At 30.6% G+C, this 11,322-nt stretch overlaps 1 protein-coding gene across 1 annotated transcript in view; it reads right to left on the reverse strand.

The window, feature by feature from the left end:
- Positions 1-7,228, reverse strand: part of LOC118197213 (echinoderm microtubule-associated protein-like 2) — a 210,916-nt gene extending 203,688 nt beyond the window's left edge. Inside the window, exon 1 of the mRNA XM_085818835.1 lies at positions 7,111-7,228. Coding sequence (XP_085674961.1) covers positions 7,111-7,126 — 16 coding nt within the window. The 5' untranslated portion in view covers positions 7,127-7,228. The remainder of the gene's footprint in view (positions 1-7,110) is intronic.
- Between the last annotated feature and the right edge of the window lie 4,094 nt (positions 7,229-11,322).

The raw sequence follows: 11,322 nt of genomic DNA on the forward strand, positions 1-11,322 counted from the left end.
GAAAACAAAGCCAAAATAATATAATTGGGTAAATTAACCTAAAATATTGCAAGTATGCCAATCTCGCATTTTTCAGTTATCCCAAATTTTGACTTTATTTGAAATCAGAATACATTCAACTCATGAACTGCTATTTATGTTAAATTATTTCACTTAAAAAAATATTTTTTATTTATTTTTCAAATGTCAAACATTAGTGCTTAAGCCATTCACGGGCTCTCCAGTACTTTTTAACAATGTTCTCATACCAAAAAGCACAATACAATTATTTAAATATTCAAAAATCATAGGCGAATTGAAACAAAATATAGTTTGGGGAATCCACCACTCCAGTTCTATAGAGGTCGTCTCGCAAACAGTCACGTCCGGTCAGACGTCTAAATAGAATTGCTGCTCTTTCTCGTAAAACTGGGAATGAAAGTTGTCTCTTCCCCCAGAATCATCCAATTACTATCATAGCATGTTGAATCATATCCTGCTTAAGAATTTTCTTATAAGAGTCAGGTTAACAAACAATTTAGTTGTATGAAATGAAAGTGGTCGATTAATGCATTGCATTATGAAAGTTTCTTTCTTAACCAAAGTATCAGCTGTTTCATCTTCCAAAAATATATTTATACCATGAATACTACGATGATTTTCTCTTTTGTAAAAGTGGTAATCTTGGGCTGTTATTGGAATATTTGCTTAGATATATGCTTTGCAAATACCAGGCTCCTGGAGAAGACAGTTATAATTTACTTCAGGCTTATACTCAATTATAAGTATGACAGATTAGTCAAAGAATTATATTATGGAAATCATGAATTGCAAATTACAAAAATATATGGTAAATAATATTAAAAAAATTTAGAAAATTATTTTATATCTAATTTTTTTTATAATACTGTAAGTGAATAGCATTTTAAAACATAGAAACAAATCTTATGTGTAAAGTAAAGCAACATACATAGCAAATAGTACTACCTTGCTAAAGCAGCCACTGCACTTAACTACCTAAATTAGTAAACTCAGTCACAATCTGCAATGTGCAATTTAATTATTTTAACTTGTTAACATAATTTAAAACTTCATCAAAGCCTTTAAAATGCCAGGATTTTTTCACTTTTTCCTCCATCATAGTTTATGAGGACAGGGGTTTCCCATACATTTCACAAATCCTTTATATCAGTCAACTCCAAATTAAAACTTCACTGTTTCAAATTTGTGTTAATGTCAATACCTGACTATTGATATAGCTCAATGGGTTTAATTTCAGTCAATATTAAAATATTATTATTTGTACATTAATAATTAGCCAACAATTAATGTCACTTTTTTTAAAACATTTCTTTATTTTATTCCTATCCATACCAAAGTTTCCTTCTATTCAACTATGTCCACCAAAAAGAATTTCTTAATTAGATCAATTACATATTTCGTACTTTGATTATCTGCACTCCCAACAAAATTTTTGGTCTTATTGCCATCTTTGGAAAGCATTTATGAACTTGTTGCCGATTAATTTGTATTTTCTAATTATCCACACCCTCCACTAAAAAACTAAGAAAATGTCCATGTGGCAAAGCAGTATGTTAACAAAATAGTTATGTAGCTCCCTACAATGCCAGCAAAAAGTGTTAATGTGGAAACCCATATATGTATATAATATATGGCTGCTTTGGCCAGTGCACAGTGTCAAGTCTGTGCAATTCTTTGACTTCTTTTAAGCAAAACAGATCGCTGCGTATATGGGAATAGCACAAAAAAAGAAACCTAGGTATGTGTGATGCATATTTGTTTCATCTGGCATGTAATGCCAAAAGATTTATGATGCTGAGTTTGCACAATCCTACGATTTTTTTAAGAGAAAACAGATTGCTCTGTACATAAAGGGGATAGCAGCCCAAAAAAGATGGTTTTCTTGAAGCATTCATGAGGCAAAGTGGTGCATCGTCCAAATAGTTATGTGGCAATTCACAATGTAGCGAAACGTATTTAGGAGGCAACTTAATATATTTATGCATGCACTGCATGTCTATTTTGGCTGATGTGCAATGCCAATTTTTTCAATTCCAAGTTCGTGCAATTATCTGCTGTTTTTTATGTGAAAATATATTATTGTGTATATGGGGAAACAACAGCACAAAAAAAAAGAATTTCTTGAAAAAAATAGATGTTTTGTAATTGACTTTTTTTTTTTTTTTTTTTTTTTTTTTTTTTTTTTTTTAATTTTCCAGTTTTATTAATTGATTGCTCTTGTACAGAATTCTTAATGTGCCAGGTGGCACATTAAAAAAATGCTTCTGAAAATCGCATTTCACACATTACCTTAGCAAAAAATGATTCAGTGATGAGTTCGTGCATGCTCTCTAATGTTGCCAATGAATTCACAACATTTTGTTGGGTTGTGCAGATAATCAAAAATTACTTAATTTTCTAATTAAAAAAATATTTTTCATAAAGATTTTACTGAGAAACAAGGGATATTACTCCCTCTTATCTAAAATATATAACACAACAGTACATTTGCATCTACAGGTAATATACTGCAGATATGTGAACATACTGCAGATATGTGAACATACTACAGATATGTGAAACAATGAATAACAATGAATGCTATGTAGAACAAGAAATCCACATACCCTACATAAATTCAGTCAAGTTTACTTAATAAATTAGGCATAGTAAGGTATTATTAATATTAATAAATGATAAAAAAAATGTAGTGCATACAGGAATGTCAAACTCACAGACCTTTGACTATCTCCTCTGCATTCCTCGGTTTATTCCTATAAAATAACAAACAAAAGGGCTGGATTAAAAAAATAACAAGCTCTCCCAGTTTAAGATGATATAAGCTGTCCCAGTTTTCTACCCCTTTGTCTGTAAGTATGACAATGAGAACGTGCCAACTCATTTAGAGATGGAATTAATTCTCAGAAATTCATGACTCAGTTCTTAAGCAAAAAAATCAATGAAATTAATATCACCAAATTTTGCAAATACTTATCAATACAATTCTCAGAAATCTGAAAATTTGCATCTAAGTGATTTCAAGGTTAGGTAGCATATATCAGTGTGAACGTTTCTCATCTAAGAAAAGGAACAAACACCCACCAAGATCCAGGCTAACAGACATTTATCTGACTTCTGCTACGAAAACTGTTAGGGCAAGCAGCATGTCTCCAAACATCTAAAAGCTATAAAGATGCCAGACATCAGGAAGAAATAATACTTATCTGTCTACTACCTACATTTGAAGAACTTAGATAAAATTTTATGTACTTATTCTTGTTTCAAATACATCATGAAATATGATTTCTCCCCCCATGCAGCCCTCAATACCATACACTGATGACTATTTGGCCCACTAGAGATGCTGAGTTTGACATGCCTGTTGTATTCTCTTTATCACTTCATATACTGTACTGTTTAATGCAATAATGCAAAATTTACTCCCCACAACTTTTACTTTCTTCCTAATGGAAAAGACATCACAGCTTCTTTAAAATTTAGAAGCACTTTGCTTGGAAGTCATCGTAGCATAAATAAAAAAGTTTCAAAGTATGACAGTTGTGATGGAATGTTACTAATCAGAATAGGTAGATTGTTAAAAGCAGAACTATGAAATTTTTAACTGGGAAATCTTGTGTGCATGAGAGAAAGAAAGAAGTTACATATTTTGTCCACTGACTATCATAGTCCCCTACTGACATTATTATAATCACTATGGAGGAAAGCTCAATTAAGAAAAATGCAATTCTAAGGTGCAACCTTTAACCTGAGAACATACATGAGGTTCCAAAAATGACAAAAGTTACATACTTTAGGAAAGTTTATGCATGTGCATACAGTCACAATTATTGTGAAATATAGGGTGTCCATAACTTAATCACCAACTAACAAAATTACATTCAAATGTAATTTGAAGAAATAACTGAAAATAAATTACATTTACTTCAAGGAATTTCATTTATTATAATTTGGGGGAATGGCAACAAGAAACATGTTTGTTTACAGACAAAATGTCATGCAGTAAAAAGGCAGTGTGCATTCTTTGGTTATGGGAAACAAAATCTCTGAAAATAACTCAGAGACCTCTGACATGAATTTAATAAACCTCTACCAATGAAACGACCAATGAAAAGATGGTTAGAACAGTTTCAAAAAACCACACGTTTTGCATAACAAAGGCTCAGGTAGGCCAGTGTGAGTGAGGAAAATGTTTCCGCTATTTGAGATGTATTATGCTCAGTTCCAGTAAATCCATTCACTGTATCAGCTAACAAACTGGAATTCCCAGATCAACTGTTCATAAAGTTGCTCCTGAATGGTTGAAATTAATTTTGCATAAACTGCAGATTTATCAACAAATCAAATCTAATGATCGAGTTATTCATGAGGAATTTTTTTCAGCCAAACATTTTTTCCCAACAGCATGGGACATCCAGTAATTGGGCTACACATAATATGTTATTTTGGTTATATTATAGTCAAGGATGCCCCTTGGATTATTGCTAAAGTTGTTGTTGCATTTATGGTAACCCGAGTAGTTTAATGTTATGGAAACCTTATTATGACCTAACTGGTTGTGTGATTGTGGTGAATTCGAATGATGGGAAAAGATTAAGGGCTTATTCATGTGTTGGATGCTGATTAGGAAGTACAATGGTTATTCCGTGGTTTACATGGTAAAATGGCTGAATGCGGTAAGATCAATTTGAAGTTACTGTATGATTTGGAATAAAAGGGAAAAAAGTAATAATTAACTTGTGTGTAAATGAAGGTTTACTTAGTAGCCATTATAGGTGTCCTGTTTGTACAAAGGAAAATGCGTACGGTCAAACGTCGGGGGATACCAGCAATACGGAGGATATTTTTTATTCTTATTTTTGTGAATTTATGTGGCAATGCCTATATACGGATTCTAATTCAGATAAATTTAGGAAGTTTTTGTATGTCGTTAAGGAAATTTGTTTGACTGAAAACAGGAAAATTTGTAAATAAGGTAAGTGGATATTTCCTTTGTGTAGTGCTGAGATGAATTTCCTTTTTTATGTTATTTCATTGTTCGATTTAAAATGTGGTTTACTGAGATCTTCCAGTTAGAGGACGAGTCAATAGATCGCAGTATGGTGATCTATTGAGACTCGTCCTCTGACTGGAAGATTTGTTGGCGGCGCCAACAAATCATTAGTCGAAGTCAAAAAGCGTACACAATGCCTAGTGTGTGCAATTTTCTGTTTTTTTTTTTTTCTTTTAAGTAAAAATAGGTTAGTGTGTACATGGATACCGAGTTTGTGCAATTCTTTGACTTGTTATTTTGGATTTGTGTAGCGGGAATTTTTGGCACAAAAATCACCACTACACAAAGCCAAAATAACAAGTCAAAAATTTGCAGAAACTCGGTGTCCATGTACTGCCAAAAATCACCAATTATTGCCAAGAGGCACCCATAAATATATTCTTTTTTATTGTATGAGATTATATGTCATTTCAAAATAGTGTTTCTAAAACTCAATTTTGAAATGACATAGATAATCTCATACATTTACTATTAAGATCAAATGCTTACAGATATATAGCTATCAATAAGCTGCTGACTACTAAAATTTGTGCTTTACCATTATACACCTCTCCCACTTTTATATACCCAAACACACTAACAAGAGGACCTAAACACACATCAAGACCCAACAATTACACCATCTATGTGCATGTATGTGTAACATGTTGTCATTTATAAATTATTCTTATAACTAGAAACTATTTACAATTAAAAAACTCACCAAAATGCTCTAGAGTATACACACACACAATGCACAGCAGATGAATAACAGAAAAGTACTCCAAAATAATATATGTGTGTTTTAGGTATATGGTAAATTTAAAAAAAGAAGGTGAAAAGCACTTTCTCGTTAAAATGGCCACCACTTTTAATCACCTAAACTAGCTAACTTTACCATCCAGTTTATAAAGTGTAAATTTCAAAAGTCACTAAACATACTTATGTGAAATCTGTTTTAATGAGGAAGTAACAGAAAGCAATAATATTAGACTACATTACACCTAACAACATATAATATAACATTACTAAAAAATTTGATTTCATAGCTACTCATAGTACATTTATGGAAACAACAATATAATAAATCATATCATACATAATGTTTACATATACAGATAAAAATTACCATTTTAGAAAAAATAAAATGCATAGCAGTCACTGAACAAATTTTAAAATGAAATTAACAAAATCAAATATGAAATAGACTTTTAGACTTTTAACTAAGAGAAGAGACAGAATTATATATGAGTCAAAAGGCTGAAATTATACTCAAAATTTATGGCTAAGATTTAATGTTTCAGAAAACAGTATGCACCATGTTATTTGAATGCTCAGAAACTGTACCATCTTTACAATGGGATAGGACCAAGCCCAGGTGCCCAAGAGAACGAACTTGTTTGTTTAACACAGAAGACGGCATGAAATTACCATTTCACGAATACACAATAAGTACAATAGATTAACACCCACATATTCAGAAAGCAATATTTTTAATGTATGACTTGAAAATGAGATTTGCGTATTACGTGTAAAAGAAGTTATCAAACATGCAGAACATAACTTATTTCTTAAGCAACTCTTTTTCTGCCTGTATTATAAATTTCTTCGGTGTTTCAGTGGGAGAAATTTAACAGTATAACTTAAGTAACGTTAAAGGATGAACAAATACCATAAAACCGGTAAAATGTTTTTGCAGAAATACGAATAATAAACGAAGAAACAATCCACAACTATTATATTTTTTAAAATCAGAATTCAAAATAGTTTATTAAATGTAGGCTGAGGCCCTTGATAATGCATTAAAAAAATTTGATGGCTACATAAATCTTATGATAATTATTTACATTAACATATGGATAAGTAACTTTAAAATTTAAAGGGTAAAAATTATATAAAGTTTTAAAGGAATGTATTTAAAAACCAGAATCATTTATGTTTATGAAAATCGTATTAATGCGGTTAACATTAAAAATATTACCTATAAATATGCTTTATATTTAAGAACAAAAAAAAAAACAGTTTCTCGTAAATGAATAATATGGTAAAAAATTACTCACGGATGCCGTCCTCCATCGTCAATCAAAAACAACAATATTCACGCACATCTTCTCGAGACGTTGCCATACAATAGTAATATTTGAATTTCATTCATTCATTTTCTGTTGCATTTTCCACGAATTGTTTGTCATCTATTTTTTAGATTGATCGAAAGATGATGCTAATTAGGATAAATATTTTTAGAGGTTATTATTTTATTTTACAAATGAAAAAAATAAGATGAAGAATATGTTTTTACATGTGTTATGAAACAAGGTTGCAACAAAAATCCATCTTTTAAAGAACCTGATTACTCAAAATTGTGTTCTAAGAGAAATAATAAATGCTCCTTGGTACATTGGTACATTAAAAATAGGTTCATATATCAAGACCTCAAAATCTAAGCCATAACTGTTTAAAAATGCAACTGTACTAACTTCTAGTAGTTCTGTAAAAATGTTAAAGAAATAGAAAATGTATTTGTCATTATATGAAGACCCAATTTATTCCTCTTTAGACAAGCATTCATATCTTTATTACTAAAAAATATATTTTTAATTTTTCTCAAACTTGTTTAGAAATTGTATTTTGATCTAAAATTTCAAATCTTCACCTACACCTGAGAGACTCCTCACATGAGAGACTGAGAGCATAGACAGACTAATACTAATCTGTGCTTCGAGGCTGCTGTTTCCATGCACTCTCATATTCATAGTATGTAGAAATTAAAAATTCTGCTGCATTAAGAGCAAGTTTTGAGAAAAGCGCATGTTACTCTTTATCGATAGATTGCACTGACCGTTGCACTGGATTTCTGGTTTCAAAATTACGGGTTGCTAACTTTGACAGGATTATTGCTCGGGGCCAAAATAAATTTCGTCGCCAAAGAGAGTTAAATCTGTCAAAAGACTGGAAAGTAAACTCATCTGGATACTGCTCTGCGGCGTATTTCCAAACCCTACCCCACTTTTCGAATTTTTGACGTCATGGAAAAATCGACTAGTTTCGCCTGGGTGGTAATTCTTGAGCATCCGCTGAAGGGCGAGAAGTAACATAAACAGAACTTTGGCTTACACTTGTAAACGGTATTAAGTATATAGTCTGAAAGTGCATTCGTTTATATAATTGCCTAATTTTACTGTTTCTGTAATTAGAAAACTTCATTCAGATAAAATTTATTTTAATATTATTATCTGGTTATAGGATTATACGAAATGCTGAACACTGTAGGTACTATCGTAATCTTCACATTGGATTTTGACTTATCATTGCAAAATATATTGTATTATAAAGATTAAATCAAAGCAAATTACTCTGTTAGAGATGTGAATGTTCTAATTGAATTTTCTATTTATTACTTATTATTTATTTCCGCTTTGAAAACGCATTCATATTTGACAAATAATTATCTCCGCTGAAAATTTTTTGTTTGTTTTAAAAACTATATTTGTCGATAATATAATAAAAACTCAATAATCTAGTGCTTCGTAGATCAATATGACAAGGAATTCAAAATGTTTTAAGAACAGTTCTTTAATCTTTAGAGAGTAGTAGATGCAACTAAATTGCACAGAGACAAAATATTTCAATAAAAAAGTTCTCCATGTTAATTCAACAGCAAAAGTATTTCTATTTCAGTGAGAAATCCACTTTGAATGCTTATATAACAGAGAAATGTAACATAAGCACTTTGGAAGCTTTAAAATATAAGCTAAAGGTTTACTATACAATTTTTTGTAAGAAACGTAATAATTCACTTTTATTCCTTTTAAATCAGCATATTTGTTTCCAAACAGATAACTAATTTTTTTTGGCAAGTTAAAGACTTAACTTGAGCAGACAATATTCCATCACTTAAAATATCAATTAATTGTTCTTTTTCATTTCGAGATACATTGGAATTGAAAATACCAAAGGAAAATGGGTCACGGATCCAACCTAATTCCTTATTTGGAAATTTTTCAAAAAGTTTTCTTTCAATTTTATTAAATGTTGTTTTAAACAAGAAATCTATATTAATTTCTTTAATAAATTCTAAAAAAAATTTCTATTGTTTTTGTTCAATTCTCCTTGCCAAAGTATCAGCTTAGTTTTAAAAGCTTCAATATTGGTGCTCAGTATTAAAATATTTAGGTTTTTAGAAAATGTCTACTATGCAACTGTTAGTTTTGCTAACCAATCATTATTAATGAATGAACTTGCTGATGTATGTTTCTTTTCTTCCAAAAATATGTAAACTGTATTTCTCAAATCGAAAATGTGTTGCAGTATTTTTCGTTGTGAAAGCCAGCTGACTTTGGTAATAATGTCTCATACACAGAACTTATCTCAGTACAGCGTATTAAAAAGAGACAACTAGTTAGGATCTTGCCTTTTAATGTAATTAATTGCAGAATAACCCTGCAATATCTTGTGCAATTCTTCATCAATGTCTTTTGTAACAAAAGTTTGTCTATGTGTCATGCAGTAATGGAATATTGTATAGGGAGCAATTTTCATTATTAACCCTCTTAGTCCTTTATAATTATCTGTTAATGCTGCAGCATCATCAGTACAAACTGCGACACAGTGTGTCTAGGTAAGATTATTCGTTTCAAAATATCTGTTAACAATTTCAAATATTTTCTCTCCAGTTGCTTTTCCTTCCTAAATATTACAACATAAAAAATATTCTACTGCTTCGTCTTCGAAAACGTATCTCAGATAAACAATGAATTGAGACATTTTATTAATGTCGGTATCTTCATCAAGTTCTATAGTAAAGGCAGGATTTTGTATTCTATAGTGTCTGATATGACAGAAATTTGGCGAGAAACGGTATCTTTTGATAATGCTATTGTTTTTAAATCATTACTATATTTTTCTCCATGCATAAATGATGTCATTTTAATTGCTGAAGAAAGAATGAGCGATTCTCAAATTGTTTGAGGTTTTTAAGTTTTTTGCAATTAAATATGAAACTTTTAAGGATGCCCGTAAAGCCTTCTTGGGAACTGTTGTATATTTTTCCAAAAATACATTTTAATTTTTCATGCTCTCAGCTCATTCCTTAAAAAAATTCTTCAGATTTATTTACTAAATCTTTATTTTTAGTTTCTAAATGTGTTTTTAATTTCGCAGGTTTCATGCTTTCCATATGACAAGTTTTCACTGCATTTAATACACAATGGATATTCATTTTCCATTGATAATGCAACATGTAAAACAGTATAAAATAAATTGTTTTTGATATTTACTCAATTTTTTATTAGAAGTAGAAAGAGAGCCATTGGATTCCTTTTTGTCTGCATTTTCATTAATAGTTTTTCTCTAAGTTTATTTGATGTTGGTCCATCCATCCCGTTTCTCTTGTGAACATAGGGTATCTATTTTGGGCCATTTAACCATCATGAACAAAATTATTTTTATTATCCTTCGAGATGCTACTAAATTTTCCAATACTTAGGAAATGTTATGTGCTTACTTGACAACAAATTTGATTCGAAATAAGAAACATAGTTTATAAACGATGCGTATTACAATTACAAATTGCATGCAAGACACTACTAAGATAGCCGAAAAAATTTCATCTTAGCTGCGCGTATGCAATTGCTTTGAAATTCCATTCAAGCTGTTTGGAAGTTATCAAGCATAACACACAAATCAAATGGAAAACAATAAAATCAAAATATGAAAATGTTTAATTTAAAATTCCGGGCAAATGTTAAAAAACATCCAAAATTCTCTTCAAATTCCATATATCTTTTATTGTCAAATAAATTTCTTTGAATTTGGCGACCCCTCACAAATTTGTTCATGACTCCCAAATTTGTAAAAAACAATAGAAGTTATCAATTGCATTTTGAAAAAAAAAAATGATTTCAGATTTTTCTTCATCCTTCATACTTCTGCCGGAATAACTGCTAGAAGATCTATCCCATTTCAGATGAACAGAAAGCAAGTGTTGTATTCTTATTCAACAATTACAGTACTCTCGCATAATACTTACAAGGAATGAGTTATGTTATTTAACTAATATGCCATTTAACTAATATGCCATCAATTTTATTCCTTATTTACATAAATGACATATCACACAATGCTGTGTACGCTGGTAACCTAGCGATGATGACTCAGAATGCATCTCTGCATTCAGGCATACACTCCTTACAAGATTATAATCATGCATTGGAGTCCTAGCTTCAGCAGATACATTTTGCTGTGCTATGCAATCTCTGTGGGCCCTAAATTCC

Source organism: Stegodyphus dumicola, chromosome 6 (genome assembly GCF_044657685.1).
Source record: "Stegodyphus dumicola isolate Sdum_Otavi_A_Nest chromosome 6, ASM4465768v1".
Classification (NCBI taxonomy): domain Eukaryota; kingdom Metazoa; phylum Arthropoda; class Arachnida; order Araneae; family Eresidae; genus Stegodyphus; species Stegodyphus dumicola.